This window comes from Sceloporus occidentalis, unplaced genomic scaffold (genome assembly GCF_023333645.1).
Source record: "Sceloporus occidentalis isolate IW3139 unplaced genomic scaffold, rSceOcc1.0.p SCAF_46, whole genome shotgun sequence".
Lineage (NCBI taxonomy): Eukaryota > Metazoa > Chordata > Lepidosauria > Squamata > Phrynosomatidae > Sceloporus > Sceloporus occidentalis.
In genome coordinates, this window is record NW_028317026.1 from 6,594,796 (window position 1) to 6,613,873 (window position 19,078).

General features: G+C 39.1%; 1 protein-coding gene across 1 annotated transcript in view; it reads left to right on the forward strand.

Annotated features, from left to right (window-relative positions):
• LOC149289381 (fibroblast growth factor 2) overlaps window positions 1-19,036 on the forward strand; it is a 31,387-nt gene extending 12,351 nt beyond the window's left edge. Inside the window, exons 2-3 of the mRNA XM_089490766.1 lie at window positions 5,610-5,713; window positions 18,851-19,036. Of these exons, the coding sequence (XP_089346892.1) occupies window positions 5,610-5,713; window positions 18,851-19,036 (290 nt within the window). The remainder of the gene's footprint in view (window positions 1-5,609; window positions 5,714-18,850) is intronic.
• Window positions 19,037-19,078: the final 42 nt, after the last annotated feature.

A 19,078-nucleotide genomic window follows, 5' to 3' on the forward strand; every position in this document is an offset into this window, starting at 1 on the left:
GAGCCTCGTGGGCAGCGAAGGGAAGCCGCATCCCATGAGGCGGGGCAGGGGAAAGGCTTCCACAAAAGGAGACCTCTCAAAATGTCTGCCGTGCAAAATGCACAAGTGACTCCAGTGTCCGTTTGAGCCAAAGAAACAAACAGCAGAGTGCACAGGAGGGCTGAAGAAGGTTTCAGGTGAGCGAAACCACAGCCCTAGAAACAAATATCTGAAAGGAAAGCGGTCCAAACGTTGAAAATGCGGCCGCAGAGATAAAATAAAATGTATGTAAAATGAGTTAATGAAACCCCTGGAAAGGGGTAGGAAGGTGAAAAAGAAATGAACACACAAAGGTGTATGTAACTTTGCAGTATATGTAAAAGATATATATTAACGATAAGCAACAATAAATCTGCTACTGTGAGAGAGAAAAATATATAGGTGTATACTTAACTGTCGCAGCAGCTCGAAAGAGGAGGAGTCTAAGGAAGTTACCTGTTATATTACCTGTGATATGCTCTGACTGGTTATTACCTGCATACCTAGCATGTTTGATTCTTTGTTTTTTCTCAACATATATTGTTTGGTTAACCCTTGCTGCTGTCCAGTAGTAAAGAAAGACTATTGCATAATACGAGCCTCCTGTCTGCCATAAAATTCAAGATTTTCCATTACATGTATGACATACAAAAATCAAACATTTCCATATGGACAAATGAGCGCACCACATGTTAAAGGGACACAAAACTCTGCATTGTATTATATGGGCTGTCTTGTACCACATTTCATTGTTCTTACTCAAAATGTGAGTTTAAACATCCAGTGGGATCTTTCCAATGGGTTGTGTTGAATAAAGATATAAAGACAGATGGGTAAATGGATGGGTGGACTGACAAATGGATAGGCAGACACATTTAATAGACAGAGAGACAGAAGGGTGCGTTCACTAAACTAGGTTTTTGCAGCAACATTGATCACTCAGATCACTCACTTCTCTTTGCATTATATAGGCTAACTAATTAATAAAGAATGTAAAGGAGTTTATCCTAGAGCTTGATAATGGAAGTAGGATAACAGGCAGGCAAGTAGATACATTTTCAGTTTTTTTCTCAAAATGTAATTTCTAAAATCCCAAGCAATAATCTAAGTTTGTGCGTTTGTGTAGCTAGAGTTTATGGACAGATTTATTATAGATAAATAGGCATACAGAATGAGCATCAATCCCACCAAAGCTGGGAATATATATATCGTGTGTGTATATATATATATATATATATATATATATATATATATATATAAACACACACACACATATGCACACACATTAGCAGCACTTTGGGTGTGATTGTACCATCATCAAGTTGATCCAGTTCCAGTGGTTTCAGATAAAGCTGTGAGAATGTTAGTGTTCTCGTCCTCACCCTATGACTAGAGAAGAGCAGGTCAAGGTCACTTGAGGAGGAACTGATTATGTCAGCACACATATCATTCCTTCGTGTATTTACACTGGAATGGATCCCAGTCCGAGGGATTGAAATAAGGGTCACATAGCTTCAGCATCACATCCATTCCAGTTTATGCAACTTACTTCTCATTAGTGTTAGGTCATAGTGTAGTCATTAAACTCACATTGCCGTATGACCGTTTCCATTTGCAAGATACATATTTTCATGAAATATTCATGAAATCGGCTTTGTTCTAAAGAATAAAACTGAGTGTGAGTACTTTAATATACATTCTAAAACACTAAATAAGAAAAGATATTCACTTAGCTGAGATAGAAACTGCAGCTGTGCAGCTGCCCTTCTTCTCCAGCCAATAGGTAGCAGGAAAGTACTACCATTCAAATCAATGGAAGTACTTTCCGCACATGTGCATGGGGGTCTGAACTGACCACTACCTGCATCTTTCACTGAGTAACTATATCGCTTGCATGGAGATATGTTCAACTGGACACATATATTGCATGAAAAATAGCAGAAGGGGAGGGAAAATAGGCAAATGCATGAAAATTTAAAGGGACCACACATCATGTGCATTAAAATAAATATGGTAGCTGGAGTGTCCTTTCACCCCTTCATTATTAGTTGTTTTTCCATATTTAACCAAAGCGGGGCTTTCTTTTAAAACCATAGAAATACATAAAACATAATAATTCTAAGTGATATAATCAGAGGAATACCCCACATACATTTTGTTCAAAAGAGTCACATTCATATATTACATATTACCCTATATTACATATTTATTAATACTACTTGCTTAAAGGATTTTGGAGATAGAGATTTTTATATAACTTTTTAGTGGTGGGACTAAGAGATATTGGGGCACTTATTAAAAAAATATATTTTTTTTTTCCTTCTTTGGTACTGTACCCAGTGCAGTATGGATCAAGATAGCTTTGTAGCTCTCTCTAATATATAAATATGTATTTAAATGTCATTTTCCATTATTTTTTCCCCTTTTGTCAAAGAGTGAGAAATTTTGCTTCTCCCCCTGACTTGTGATCACACTGTTAGGCAGGGAAGAGGGGAAGTGAATGCACCCAAAATAATTTCCTCCTTGTTCTCAGTGAGTCTGGGGGAAGCAATTTAATTTGAAATCTAAACGCCTTATTTTGTCTTACATGAGCCTTAAAACACACTAAGGAAGTGCTTCTACGTGAAGATTTTTTTTATAAAATAAGTGGGCTTTCATTTCTTTTAAAATAACTTTTTCTTCCAGCAAAATATTAATTTTCGAAACGGAAGTCTCCTCATTGCTAATGCTAATTAAACAGACATCAAATATTTTTGGTTATTAACCAATTGTTTGTACAAAAAAAAATAGGTGATTCATTCTAATAATTGTGGTTTGATATAATGACTTCTAGTCTTAGATGATTCAACAAGTCGTTTCTAACATTTCATATAGTTCAGTTTTTCCATCTTCCTTGGTGTGCCTCTCCTTCACTTTCATGGCCGGAACTTGACTTTATAAGGTTCTTCACTGTGATTGTCAAAGCTACCCTGTTAGTGGTTTCCTCTGGCTGATGAATGGAAGTGTGGGGGCAGGATCTGCATCACACAGTGACAACGCTTGGATCTGAATGAATAACAATACTACCGCAGCACGCTTCATCTGGGAGAATTACTCATTTGGACTCCTTTAACATCTTGGCACTATTAAGGCCAGTAATTTGCAACCTTGTCCTGGCAGTGGCAGTATCTTCCTGGTCACCCACACTCTGGTTACACAGCCCTTTCTTTTGAATGGTTTTGTTATGTGCTAACTGAATCTATCTAGAAATTATATTTCATACACTTTTAACAATAGATTTTAACTCTCTGGGTTTTCACCAAACTCAGGGTGAAGGGGCAAAATATCAGGGTCACACAGTTTGCAGCTGACTCATTCATACCCCTCTGATGATAGCTAAGACTTCCAATTCGTATTTTATGGTTGGTATCCCTGTTTGAATGCAGGTAAATCAATTAAGTGTCTCTGTAAATAATGACTTTTATAATAAATCAAGGTTTCCATGAAGACCGGTATTAGAGACATTTGATTAACGCATTTGATGAGTTTCTACAAAGAGTCTGCATGATGGGCCATTATAGCGTCAGCTCATTGAGAAAGATCCCAGGCAGTGACATAACTACAGGGGTCACAGCTGTGGCAACTCTGATGGGGCCTGTCTCTCTAGGGAGCTCGGGCGACCGCTGTGACCACTTATTCCTGTCTCCTCGAACCAGTAAAAAATTGTTCAGGAAGGGCTCTTCCGACATGGACTGCTAAACTATTTTGAACCGGCACCAGAAGACATGAACTTATCAGGGTCACATTATGTCATGTGACCCCACACCGAGGCTGCCCGCACAGTGTGCCGGATATATGTGTATTTGCATATATGTATGTATGTATGTGAGCATTAATGTGCATGCATAAGTGTATGTGGGCATGGATATGTATGTACAAGAGTGTGTGAGCATGAATGTCTATGCATAAGTCTATGTTATCATGAATGTGCATAAGTTCATGTGAGCATGGATGTCTGTGTAATTGATGTGAGATGGAGCATGAGTGGTGTGAAAGGGAGTGTGTATTTGTTTGAATGTGTACGGTGTGTGTTAGTGAGTATGAGTAAGTATGTGTTAGCATGCATAATTTGTGTAAGTGTGTTTACATATGTGTGCCAGAGTGTATGTTGCAGGGCAAGAGGCAAAGGAGGCACAAAAAAGCTGTTTGAGGGCAGTGATGGCACATACCAGCTGTTTGGGGCAAAGATAAGCTGTTTGGGGGTACTGACAAGCTGGGGCAAAGATGGCACAGGCAGGCTGTTTGGGGGCTAGGATGGTACTGATAAGCTGATTGGGGCAAAGGCACTCACAAGCTGTTTAGGGCAAAGGTGGCGCTGTGTTGCTTGGTGAAGCTGGGGGGGCTGGTGCAATTTCTAGTTACGCCCCTGATCCCAGGTATGCCCACCTGTCATGAGAATATATGCATGCACATAACGAGTGTTAGTCCTTAGCCAAGTACGCCAGGCAAAAAGCCCATTCATTGTCCCGTGCACATGCCATTTAGAATACCTTTTTTAGGCATAGATATCATGTGTTAGTATCCCCTCACATTGTGGAGGCCCCCGCTGAACCCCTGCTAGATAACAGGCTGTTATCGGTTTGTCTTAGTCTGTCAATTCTCGTCTTGTCATATATGTATTGTATTAAGCACTGCATAAATTGTTGGCACTATATACATAAAAGATAATAATAACTCAGAAGCTGCCACACTAGTAGCCCACCGATTGCTTGCCATAGGGGAGTAGGGGATTACTTTTACTACGATTATTTGAGTAGGGGATAATTGATGGTGCCATAGATGTTTTGTTTCTCTAGCCCAGAGGCGTATCTAGGGTATGGCAGCTATGGCTCGTGCCATAGGTGCCATTTGAAAGGGGGCGCCAGTGAGCGGCTTTTAAACGCCGTCTTTTTTTTTTTTTGATGCGGAGGAGAGAGAGGGGCGCCTAGCAACGGCTCGGCGCCCCTCATTCTCCTCCAAGAGGCCTCTACCTCCGACCCGGTGCCGGCATTTCATGCTGAGCGCCGTAATATGACGTTATATTTCGGCACTCAGCAGTGAAGCAGCGGGCACCAGCGAGCAGCTTTTAAACACTGTCTTTTTTTTTTTTTGATGCGGAGGAGAGAGAGGGACGCCTAGCAACGGCTCGGTGCCCCTCGTTCTCCCCCGCATCAAAAAAAAAAAAGACAGCATTTAAAAGCCGCTCGCTGGTGCCCGCTGCTTCACTGCTGAGCGCCGAAATATGACGTCATATTACGGCGCTCAGCAGTGAAGCAGCGAGCACCGCAGCAGTGCAGGAAGACAGAAGACTCCCGTCGCTGGACCTCATGGTGAGAGAACTACAAAGGGGGAGAAGAAGAGGGTAGTAGGGAAAGGGGAGGGAAAGGGGTTAGAAAGTGACAAGGGAGGGAGAGGGGGTAGTAAAGAGTGTGAATTAATGTGTGGAAGTTTGGACAGGGGCGCAATTTCAGTGCTTGCCATAGGCGCTATTTTCACTAGATACGCCTCTGCTCCAGCCTCTAGCATCTATTGGACTCTAGAAACCTATGCCTAACTTTCTTTTATTTTTTCAGTTAAGTTACAGTTACAAGCAGAAGAGCGAGGTGTGGTATCTATCAAAGGAATGAGTGCAAATCGCTACCTAGCGATGAAAGAAGATGGAAGGTTAATAGGCTTGGTGAGTACCTGCTTTTTTGTTTTGTTCTGCTACTTGTAATGAACAAATAATCAGGCTCTCGAGACTGTTCTGATACATTTGCTTCAAGGGCACATACCGTATTTGCTCGATTATAAGACGACCCTGATTATAAGACGACCCCCCAAAATCTGAATATTAACTTAGGAAAAAAGAAAAAGCCTGAATATAAGACGACCCTAAAGGAAAAAAGTTTTACCAGTAAATGTTAATTCATGTAAACTATTTTTTTTAATAAAAGCTATGATTGAGAAAAATATTTTTTTTGTTTTTATTTCTTGTATTTTCCAGCCTGTCCCCCAGTTACGCACATCTGCCCCCAGGCTTGCCACACCAATATGGCACTGTGGCCCATGATATGCCTTTTAACCCTCTATATGCCACTGTGCCCCATGGTATGCCTTTTGACCCCCTATATGCCACTCTGCCTCCAGAAATGCCTTATACCCCTATATCCCATTCTGGCATTTAGGGGGTTAAAATGCATATTATGGGGCAGAGTGGCATATAGGGAGGTATAAGGCATTTCAGGAGGCAGAGTGGCATTAAGGGAGTTAAAAGGCATTGTATAGAGCACTCTGCCTCCAGAAATGCCTTATACCCCTATATGCCACTCTGGCATTTAGGGGGTTAAAAGGCATATTATGGGGCAGAGTGGCATATAGGGAGGTATAAGGCATTTCAGGAGGCAGAGTGCTCTATTAAATGCCCCCTTAACGCCACTCCAGAAATGCCCAATGCCCCCATTTAACTAACACACACACACACACTCTCCCCCCCCCCCTCCCCTCCCCTCTCCTCTCTCCTCTCTCCCCTCTCAGCCCTCTCTTACCGGTGCTTCCAGCCGGGGCAGCGGGTTGACGTCGCCTTCTGCTGCAGCCGGAAGGAGGTGGAGTTGGCAGCGGGGGTTTGTATGCGTCCGTCGCGTATACTTTCCCCGGCTGTCAGAGATCAGAGATCTCTGACAGTCGGGGAAGGTCTACGCGACGGACGCAGACAACCCCCGCTGCTAGCCACACCTCCTTCCGGCTGCAGCGGACGTTGTCTACGCGGATCGCGTAGACGTCAACCCGCTGCCCCGGCAATACAGCAGGAAGCACCGGTAAGTGTGTATGATGGGGGGGGGGGGTGAGACAGGAGGATCCAGGTCCCCTGCAGCGGTGCGGGGGATCTGGATCTTAGTCTCCTAATCAGACTCTATTTGAGGTCTGATTAGAAGACGACCCCGATTAGAAGACGAGGGGTATTTTTCAGAGCATTTGCTCTGAAAAAAACCTCGTCTTATAATCGAGCAAATACGGTATATGTCTTTTATTAATTCTTTGTCAAAATCCTCACTTTTCCTAAAATATGAGAGATATATCCAATGAGTTTCTCTTCAGGAGGGACAGACCCTCGTTGGGACCTACATTTTTTTGCCCTTCTTTTTTTTCTATGTATCCTTCTTTTCTGTCTGACAGGTATCAGTGTGTCACGATATTCTACACAATTACAAATCACAATAATGTGTACAGAAATAGCAGGAATTATATTTAGAAATAAAATGTTGCGAATACAGTATGTTACTCTACTCCCTTACCTCAGGGCTAGTCATAGTAGCAAGCATCAGAGAATTGCTGGGCAGTAACAACATGGCATGCAGCACTATGGACCGCAAGTCACAAAGAAAGGATTTGACTTACTGCTTTACTCACTTAGTTACCCAAATCTGTCTTATTATAGAGATACGTTAAGTACAAGATTGTTATGGCTTTTAATTAGCTGTTTTTGATTCACGTTTAGCCCTCCACACTATCGCGTATGTGTTGTTACTGTGCTAGATTAGCTCATCATTGAATGTGGAACACAGACACTGTTTATGTAAGACTTGATTCAAAAACAGCCAGTGATCAAATACGGGGTTTGGCAGAGTCCGATGCAGCTAAATTCAGGAGCTGGCATTCAGATTCAGGTTCCATTATGCACAATAGTCTCCTTATTCCCCCGCGCAGAAATGCTGGTGTTTGTAGGACTAGAGGAATCCACGAAATGCGAATGTTTCTAAAAATTCTACCATTTAAAAGCAGTGTTACGTGAAACTCGACTGTATGAAAACATTATAGTTGTTATTATCATTATTATGTTTTCTTTCATTTAGGTCCATCATACACCACAGCGCTGTACAATGGGGTATTAGTTAGTGCGGAACGCATTAGACGAAAGATTAAAAATGTCACAGAGATTGGTTCATGACTCCATATATGTGAATTATTATAACGTCAAAAAAAACTAACGAATAGCCTTGAACAATTACCAGCTCTAGATCTAACCCTGCAAATGCATATATTGAATGTAAGGTAATTTAGCCAAAGTACACAAGCTCATCTGCCATGTCAAGGTACCCCACATGGAGTCCTAACTAAAATACAGTGCATAAAGACAGCAAAAACAAAAAAAAACGGTTTGGTCCTGTAGCGCAAAGATTGTAAAATACCCCCCATCATGAAGGGGTTAATAGCGAACTCAAACAAGATATATCCAACAACCTAAATGTAATTGCACATTTCCTTTTTAAAAAAAGGAAAAAAACCCATCACATATCCGTATTTGTATATCTGCTGGGATATACTCTGCTGGATTCCATACTGGCAATTTTAACGTCCAAAAATGCCATTTGGAATTGGTCCCATCCGGTGTTAGATATGGAAAATCAGCTGAATCTCACGGGGTTATTTTTTATTTGTCTGTAACTAGAATTTATCAACATAAGTCATTGATTTAAAGTATCGATGGAAAATCCCAGCCCTAGTCATAAAAACATTCCAAAAGCAATACGAGTTAACAGCACACGTGTTAAACCCCTGTTTGCTTCCAGGAACCAGCATTTTATCTGCTAAGATAGTCTGCCTTGCAGTTAAACCCAGTTATAGACAAAGTGCCTGTACAATAACACCATTATCTGTAATGAGCCTAATGGAAGTCATTGGTGCCAATGGACATTTGGTAAGATGGCTACCACACAGCCTGGTGGTCTAGCATAGTGTATGGCACAAGCTGGTATTGATTGTATTAATTTGAGGGCTTCTTTTAGGCTTCTATCAGTTACAAGAGTTATTCAATTCCTTTCTAAGGATCATTTATGAGTTTAGGTTACATAGTTCATAAGGTTGAAAAAAGACCTAAGTCCATCAAGTTCAAACCTTCTACCTAACCTTCATATTCTTGATCCAAAAGAACGCAAAAAAAACCCTAATTAAGCTACTTCGAATTCTGCCATCAGGGGAAAAAAATCCTTCTTGACTCCAAGAGGCAATCGGATTTCTCCTTGGATCAAACTTCCCAATATTTGTGACTAGTACTAGACTCATGGTCACAGGATACAGCAGCTTAGGTAAGGCCTTACTCAACACAAGCACTTAATAAAAGGTGCCGCCGTGTTTCCGATAGTTTTGTCCCTTACTGAGTCAGGTTCCTAATTTCTGTGTTGGCAGTGAAATAAGCGGCAAAGAACATGTTTAACCTGAGCATTGGGTATTGCGGTGGATGTAAAAATAAGGCCACTTCATGGAAACATGACTGCTTTCTGGCCCTCAACAGAAACAAGGGGATTGACCTTCTGCTGGCTGTGTAATGTTACAAAGTTGATTTGAAGGTTTTCCCAGCATTTCCTGTAAGTAGTGAGACATCTGGGTAAATGAATGCTTCTGTGACCTGGGTTAGCCTTAATGATCCATTGAAAATACAGCAAAACTATGTTTTTAGATTATTAAACCTGTTTTTATAAGAGTCAAACTAGAGGATAAATTAATATTATATATTATAATCCATTTTTATACTGTACTTGTATGGCCAATGGGTACACTCAAATAATTCTTGTGTTCTTACACTCTGGTTTTTTATTGTAGGCAGATGTATTATTTGTGTATTAATTGTCATTGTAGGATTATATATATATCTTATATGTTTTTGTTTTATATCCCTGAAAGCTGGCAGCTTTTGGTTTGGTATATTTCATATATTTGTGAGAATTTCATATATTTGTTACAAGGACGTGTGAGCAGGATGCAGGCTGTCAGTATCCGTAAGCTGAGTAGCTAATTCACAACTATAGTTAATATATTCTTAGTCCTCTTAGTTTTAGTACCTCTGCTCTCTATGCCAAGTCTAAAGATGTATAGTGCCTTTGTGTTTCCATGCATTTTTCCATGTGCTAGATAATTTCCACTGTGTTTCCCTTTGCATATGGAACTCCCATCTGCAACCCTAAAGCGATGGTCATCCAACCCGTCTTCTCAAGGCACAATAACAGGGCATACTATGAAGCCGCTATCTGTTCTTCAGCCCTGAGTGTCTTAATGATCTTAATAACTCCTCCAGCTTCTTCTGTAACCCTCTTGGTGTTTTATGCTTTCAACTTATGTACAAAAGTTGAGGTTGCATCCCTCATCTCTTTGTTTGCTCCGACCAAATGTCTCAAAAAGTAAGAGCATATAGCTGGTGAGTCATTGTTTGTTGTTGTGTCATGGTATAAGGACAATGCCCTTGGTGGAGATTGAGTTCCTTAGTGACATAACTTACGGTCTGTTGGGTTGATTCCTCGCTTTGCTTATTATACTGTATACCTGCCCCTGTAGGCGCTAAACCTAGAAAATGTGCACTGAAAATTTTAATTGTTAGACACGCTATGAGCTTCTTAAGAGAGTACACTTTTAAACGACATATTAAAACTTTTTAATCTTGTGCTTGATTTAGTGACCGCATAGGATCTATTTTTGCATCTGGAAAGCGGACTAAGGTTTTACTTTGTCAGTGTTTTTCCTGGCTTTAGTTCCGTGGAGATGTATTGAACCTACATATGAGATGTTTTCCATGTGGCATACATTTATGTGCTGGATACAGTATTCCTGACTTAATTGCCAAAGAAATCCCAGGCCTGTGATTACAGCGCTAGTAGTCTTGGACTCATGCAGGTACGTTGTCAATGCAACTCAACCGTAAGGTGGCTTATACAGTAACCAATTATGCTGTAAATCATTTAGGTTTTCTCGCAGAAATTGTTGTTAGATTTATAGCTGAATGGTTTATGGGGTACAGCAGAGCATGAAAGAGTCATTTTGGATCAATATCAACTCAGGGAGTGACCATCACTGGAGGGGAATCATAAGTTCATATCTTCTGTCCCATTCATCTCAAAATACAGGCTGCAGGGTGTCAGAGTGAAATATGTTTTTTTAAAGTGTTGATGACCTGAAATCTCGCCATCTGAATACAGGTTTAAAGGCAAAGTTTATATTCATTACTTTGTAAATTGGTTGCCTCTTTGTGGTTGCTTTAACTAAAGGTTCACCTCCAGGGTCTGTCCTGACCAAATAGACCCCAGACATAATTACATTTATAAATTAAGAAGGGCCCAAAACAGAAATACTGGTATATAGACTGTCAAGATACACAAATATACTCTTGTATACGGCCCATACACTTGTACATATTAATGGTTGCAAATATCCTAGCGTACATGTGACCTTATAGACAAATATTTAATTGCCCTTACACATACACGCATGCCATTACATACAAACTTTCCAGGGTCCATATCCAATAGGGGTCCAGTACTGTAGGGTGGTTTGAGTCTGCATTGCGTTTTAAAACAAACCATGTGTAGATATTTACTGGGACCAGACTTCTAGTTAGTATGTATAGCTGAATGGTGAAGTTCCCTGCTCTCCCTGCTCCCTGCTGCCCACTGCAGGTGAACCTGAATTATATTTCCCATCATGTATGTTCCTTAACATAAACTTGATAAAAAAACCATAAACTTGATAAAAAGGCAAATCCGCATAAGCTCTAAATAGCTGCTTAGTGTAGTGATGTGCTTGGCTCTTGAATAATCGCTTGTATTGTTTATCCAGCATTCCAAAAAGGGACATGAGAATGCTACGGCTCTTTGGTTATCCCTGGATTAGCAGCACAATTATTATTGCTAGAACATTACATCATTTACTTGGGAGACTGGAAGATTACTCAGAGTTATTACAGTGGCCAACATAATTTACACTGGATGTGGTTATTGTGACTATAAGCCCAATAGCCCAGTTTTCTTTTGTTTTTAGGATTTAATATGCAGTTTGATTTATTTGTGCCTAAGTGAGATGCACTTTGACTAGGACATATCTGTTTACATTTTTACACATATTTACTTAGTGTAGTGGTGTATTCTGGCCTATACTGGCATTTCCAAGGGGTGGTAGACCGTCTGCCATGCCAATTGCCCTCTTGGGTGATTAGGCTCCCTGTAGGCTCCTTGGGTGATTAGGCTCACTGATCTCTCTAACTAGGCAATAACATTGACGTAGGTTAGCACTTTTGTTGACAAATCCATGCTAGCTAGCCCTTTATTAATCAAATCCAAACCTACTGTAGCCATATCAATCTGCATATGTTTGTCATTGAGCTGAAGGTATATACCGTATATACAGCTCTACAGTATTATATAGTTATTTAGCATAATAAATCATGTAAAAGTATTTCAAAATAAATAGAGGCCCTTTACTAAAGGAAGAATGACATAACACACTGGATCCAGCTCGCCTGAGATACATCCTTCTTCTGGCTGAAGGGTGGGTGAAGGGTTTTAGATAGCAGGACCTTATGTGAGCTCGGTACTTGCCACCCAGGAATCCAATAGGAGTACAGCTGAAGAATAGTAAAACAGAGGTCAGGAGTAGGTACACAAGCCAGTAGTTAGGGACACCAGGAAACAATAAAGCGTTACGGACTGAGGATAGGGAAGTACATTAAAACAGTAAATAACAGATGACAAGAATCCAGAGTAAGCCCAGGTCATACTGTGTAGGGACTTTAAAAAAAGGTTTTTGGCATTACTTTGCACATCAGCACAGGATCCACAATTCTGAAATCATCTTCCATCCTCTTAAAGGGGGGGGGGCTTGTTTTTTGTTGGAGGCATACTTATAAAGTCAGGATAACTAGTAATGTTGGCTTAGAAGATAGGTGTTAGGTGAAGCAGTGTACTGGAACATGTATCTAAAGTTCCCATGAGTGACTTTACATGCACAGACTGTTGTATCTTACATGGAATAGCTTCCTCAGCTGGACTTTGAACCAAACAGGTAGGCGCTATCCCCCAACAAAGTCAGACACCCCATGGGTACTGAAAATAAGGCCGTTCTTTTCTGTACATGGTTTCCATATGGCATATACTGTCATATTAATCTTAGTTAAACCTCTTTACATTTAATCTTAATGCTTTATTAAAAAAAAATATTGGGCAGAATGGTGGGTGTTCCCCAATAAGTGTGTTATCTTGAGACTATTGGTTTAGGACACATGCATGTGATAAGAGTGGAGCACAGCTGACGAATAAATGAAGTGTGTGTAGGGCAGCAGTCCCAAGTTGATGTGTGTTCGCAACCTGAAGCTCTACACAACAACGAACACCAAAAGGATGCCCACAGAACTCACCTCAGGGACAAGGTAAGCATCTTGTAGAAAGTGGATCATCTACTTATTGCTACTGGATCGAGAGGTCAAAGCCAGAATAGATTATTAATGCTTCAAAAAGTATCTTTTGGAATGGCCCTGGAGTATTAAAACAGTGCTTTGGATTTATACAGTCTATTTTGTAACAAAACCACTAGTGTTGGGGGAGATCGGGTTCAAAGTCTACCTGCAACTGTATACTTTCAAATTAGCTTGTATTGTAAGAACGATAGTACTGTATTTAGTTCTTGTAAACATAACCAAGTCAAATTGAATATAACTATAAATGGCCAAGGATTAGGTAAAGCAACCACATCCTTTTGTAGTTACCCATGAGTGTGCTTTTGTATATTAAAACCAGACACACTTAACCACAATAACCCATTGTCTGCATAAATAAAATAATAGCTGCAGATGTGCATTACACCCTGGGTATTAAGCCTATGACACTCGCTGCCTAACACCACTTGAATTTAAAATTGAAATACGTATCTCAACAAATGTGAAAAGCTTAAAATCCTTTTACAGAAAATGTTGGCTTGGAAGAGGCATGAAAACCACAAGCAGATGTTAGCTTTCCAAAAAATATTTTTTTCCTAGATATAACTACTCAATCGGTTTTATCATTGAGACGCAATGCACAGGAATGATAAATCAGACTGAACTTGGATTTCAGATTTCATTGTACATTTTTGATGAGAGTAGGCTAGGTAATTTGGGATTCCATGGAAATGTTAGGAAGATTAGATGTCCCTTTTGGACTTCCCAATGCATTAAACTTCACATACAGATTATTACAAGTGTTAAAAAGATTTGTCCATTTTCCTTTGACCTTGGGGGACCCTTACATTGTACATTGTATATTTGTATAATGAAATTAATAGTTATTTTTAGGCACTCTGTTAGAACTTTTTGCTGACACCTTGTAAAATCATAATGTACTAAGACATTTTCAGAGAATATTTCCCAGTGTTGCATTTAATTCTTAAGCATAACACAATCAGACAGATGCATATCCCACATAAAGCACATACTCTCGTCCATAGTTGGAAGGTCCATTGAGACATAGGAAAGGTTCAGGATTTTAATGTTGTGTTTACGGCTTGGCTCCATCATATTCTAGATACACGCGACTTTATCTGAAATAGACCAATAAAAATGTTTAGTTGTTTTTCATCTTCGTTAAGCCCCCCCACTTCCAGACATTGCACTCAGATGCTTCAGTCCGAGACACGACAGTAATGTTGTAGCCCCCTTATCAGCTGGTATCTGTGTAAGGACGTTAGGGGACATTATAATATAAATATAGGAAAATGGAAATAATCATGCACATAGGGAGTACAGAAATAAATTAATCATTTATATTCTCTGACCATCTTTCAGTTTTCTTTACAAGTTCACATGCTAGCGATATGTTTGTCCAGACAGAAAAAATATGAATGGGTGGGAGATTTGTGATAGAGTTTTCCATATTTCGGTAATACTAGTCAGACTGATGATTTTGGCCAAATGTTTTCCGTTACCTGGAATATGGAAATTTTTATTAGCCCACACGCTAATTATTTGAAAAGGGAAACTGTCCTCTTTATATAACAAAAAACCTGTAACCGTAATGCATCTAGGGCATAAAAATCTCCAAGGGCAGAGTATAGAATATTTGATACTGTCCTAACCTCAATATGTGAGGATTTAGGGGTAATTATTTCTGAGGATTTAAAGGTAGTTAGGCAATCCAATAGAGCAGCAGGAAATGCTAGCAGAATGCTTGGTTGTATAGGGAAAGGTATTAGCAGTAGAAATTTGCTTGTTTTTTTATATATTTTTTTAAAATTAAAGTTATCAGTGCAGTATAGTTAGATGTCCTCTTGAACATGTTATTAATGCCAGTGATGTCACAATAACATCACTTAGCTCACTTTATTTTTTATTATTATTTATTGTATTATTTTAGTGATTTGTTTTTATTGTTAAAAAAAATCACTGACACTTTTTTTTGTGTTGATTTCTGTTTGACATGGTTTCTCGCTCATCTCCCTGCAATCCCCCTGCACCGATCACACTGTGATCTCTATGCAAGTCCCTATAGACTTGCCTAAAGATCACAGTGTCTGTGATCAGTGCCTCATCGGAGCGATCTGATATCTCAGCAGGGTCTAGACAGACCCTGCAGGGGATATCCTGTCCTTCTAAGACCTTCCAGGTGACGTCAGCAGTGACACGACCCGGAAGGGAATGTCCGATGCTGGCTTCTGCTGTCAGCCTGATATCCCGTGTTAAGAAGGCCAGGACGTACCAGTACAACCATAGGCGTTTCTTGAGATGTATTTTATGGACGTACCGTTACGTCCATAGGGGACTGAATGGGTTAAATTTGCATTTTGATTTGATTTGATGGATTTTTACTGAATCGATCCTTGAGCATATACAATCTTTGAGGATTTATCATATACAGTGCAGTACAAAAGTTTTAGACAGATGTGGAAAAAAATGCTGTAAGAATGCTTTAAAAAATAGACGTGTTAATAGTTTATTTTTATCATTTAACAAAATACAAAGTGAGTGAACAGAAGAGAAATCTAAATCAGTTTGGTGTGACCACCCCTTTCCTTCAAAATAACATTATTTCTTCTAGGTACACTCACACAAAGTCAGGGGTTTTGTAGGCATATTTATACCATATAGGTGCTAATAATCATCAGTTTAATATGTAGGTTGAAACACAATCAATAACTGAAACAGAAACACCAAAAAGTCATACACCATTTCAGGACTGAGCACAGCAACAAGACACAGGGTAGTTATACCGCATTTGCAAGGCAAACAGGGGTTTCCAGATGTTCTGTCCAAGCTCTTTTGAAGAAGCACAAGGGGTAGTTTCACAAATATCAAATTGATTTACATTTTTCTTCTGTTCACTCACTTTTGCATTTTGTTATTTTTCTAGTTTTGTCTATTTTGTTTTTAATCATTCTTACATTACAGCATTTTTTCACACCTAAAACTTTTGCACAGTATTGTATACATGTCTGAACGTAGGATTTATATGAAATTAAGTAATGTGGAAAATAACAGTATTGGCAGCTAAGGAACACTCGAGACACCAGCATGAGATTCATGGTGCATTAACAGTCTATCATTCCATTGTCCTTAACTGATGAACAATAATCCCAGAGTGGGTCTGTCATGCTCATTATCAGTTGAACTTCAAATGGCTTTTATGACATCTACGGAATGCTATGATTTCCTATTCACTGTGTACCATGAATTTTATGGGAAAGTCCCGTGGAAAAAATATTTTTCTCGTTGTATACAAATATTTAAGCTAGCATTTTGATTCTCAAAGAGGATAGCAATGGATTCTCAAAGAGGATCAAGGTTTGCAATTTTGAGTGAAAACTACTTGGATATTAAACAAAATAATGAAATAAAAATTATTAAAAAATTAAAGTTAAATATTATCTTCTAATAAGAGATCTACATTTTAAAAGCTTCTTCTTTTTATTTTAACAAAGTAATGAATTAAACCTTTGAGAAGGCAATAAACCAGCAAACTGAGATGAGCCATTTTAGTCTGCCTGTGCTACATGTTTTATTCTTTTTCTTATACATATTGAAAACCCCCATATAATAAAACAATAAAAAAAACATATGTATATAGTTCCAAAATTTGATTCCAAAGCATCCACATCACACTTCAATCTACGATACATCTGAAGATCTTCGCCCCGTCCTCCTACAGTTAACAGTCCATATTTTATCGTAGACATACACTGTATTATTACATCTATGAGACATCTCTTCCATCTCTGTTTTCTTCTCAAATGGACATAACCTCTAGAACACGGGAAGCATCTACTGTTTTCCGTCTTCTCGCCATTGCTTGTTTTGCGGCAATAAAGTCATGTGAGATAAATTTCCACTCAACCTTCTTAATATATGCTTGCTTCATATGTAAGCCATTTTAGGACTGGGGAGCCGAGGCTAAACCAAGAGCTCTGCCAACATTTGTAACGCTACATTTATCATTTTGTAAGCACTTATGGTGAAAACAAAGCTATAGAACTACAAACCATAGAAAATGGTTGGAAATGTGATTACAGCTATGTGGGAACAATAATTACAAAATAAAAAAATAAATACATGTTACTCATTGAAACATTCAGTAACGTATCTTCATTTAGGGAAAGGAGTAGAAAACTGCATTAGTTGGCTGGAGAGTGTCTGAAATTAATGTATTATAGAAATAGATTGCAGTTCTTGTTAGCAGCTGGAAGCGGATTTGATTACAGTTTCTAGAAAGTTAGATAGTGGCAAAGGGTGACAGTGAATTAAATGACATCTCTGAAGCAGAGGCATCGGCTGTTTAAAGGAATAATTAAAACCTTTGTATTTATTTTTTCCACAAAAAGGCGATAGAAATGGGGGTCCCTAAAACAGGACATTTCTCCTATGTCATTATTTTATTTTCATCCAAACATAGCCAATTGATTTCTTTTTCTTAATGCCTTTTCTTCTGTTGGCCTTCTTTCTGAAGATCCATGAAAAACATCCCCAACATCTGTGAGATTATATATAATTACAAAGAGCATGTTTCCCTTAAGATTGTAAACTTGCGAGCAGGGCTCTCTGCACCTAATGTATCGGTTCGTCTCGTCTTGTCACAGCCCTTGAATATATGTATTGTATTAAGCACTGCGTACATTGTTGGCGCTATATAAATAAATAATATAATAATAATAGTGGATGCAAATGCTGAAAGCAGAACCAGACACTATTGCCAGCTTGTCACAAACTAAGGTTCAGGGCTGGACCCTAGAAAACCAAATGATGCAAATGGTACATAAACTGTTTTTCAGCCGCTTATCACTTACTCTTATTACGTTTTATTAATCTCACACCAAAACGTTTTTTTTGCTGTGCAAAATAAGTTAATGAATAAGGAATATTTTGAGCATCTATTGCAAATTAATTACCTGCACCAAAGGAGTCCAAAACGTATCCGTGTTCTCTAATCGTTTCTCCCTAGTGTTTAGTATACAATTGTAAGTAAAACCACAACTCTGGGAGAGATTTAAAAGTTAACTATCAAAGTAAACACATTGCGGAGCTAATGCGGAGATAATTACTGGCAGAGACGCATTAGAAGTATATTTATCAGTGTTCTCTTTTTCTAAGATAGGGAAAATCGTATCATTTCTGATTTTGCTTATGTAAAAGTTAAAAGAAATGTTTACGTGGTGTGTGTGTGGCTTTTGGTTTTAGAAAGTATACTTTGCCCTAATTACGTTATCAGCCACCAGGAAAGACTGGATCACAGATCATCATTAACACTTGGGTTTTAACAGAGGTAAATGTCCTACAAACCCTAAATGAGATGCTCGATCCTAACCAGAGGTGTAGAAAACAAAGAACCTATTATTTAAAAAGGTATTAATTTACACTGCAGCTTAGTCTTAAAACCAGAGGAAAGAAACATTTTAAAGTCATTTTCTTTGCTTGAGTTTTGATACACATAATGATTATATGCCCTCGATCTCCCCCAAAGATTGTCTTCTATGTTCACGTTGGAAATGTGAATTGAGATCTCGCAGTCGTATCATCATAATTGAAACACTCCCCCCCCCCCTCCTTTTCTTTCAGAGATGCATAACCGAGGAGTGTTTCTTTTTTGAACGTCTGGAAGCGAACAACTACAATACTTACCGTTCACGGAAATACAGCGACTGGTACGTGGCACTGAAGCGAACCGGGCAGTACAAAAACGGAAGCAAGACGGGACCCGGGCAGAAAGCTATTCTGTTCCTTCCAATGACAGCAAAGAGCTGATCTTGTGGACACTTCCAACATTTTGTACAAAACACTTGGTTT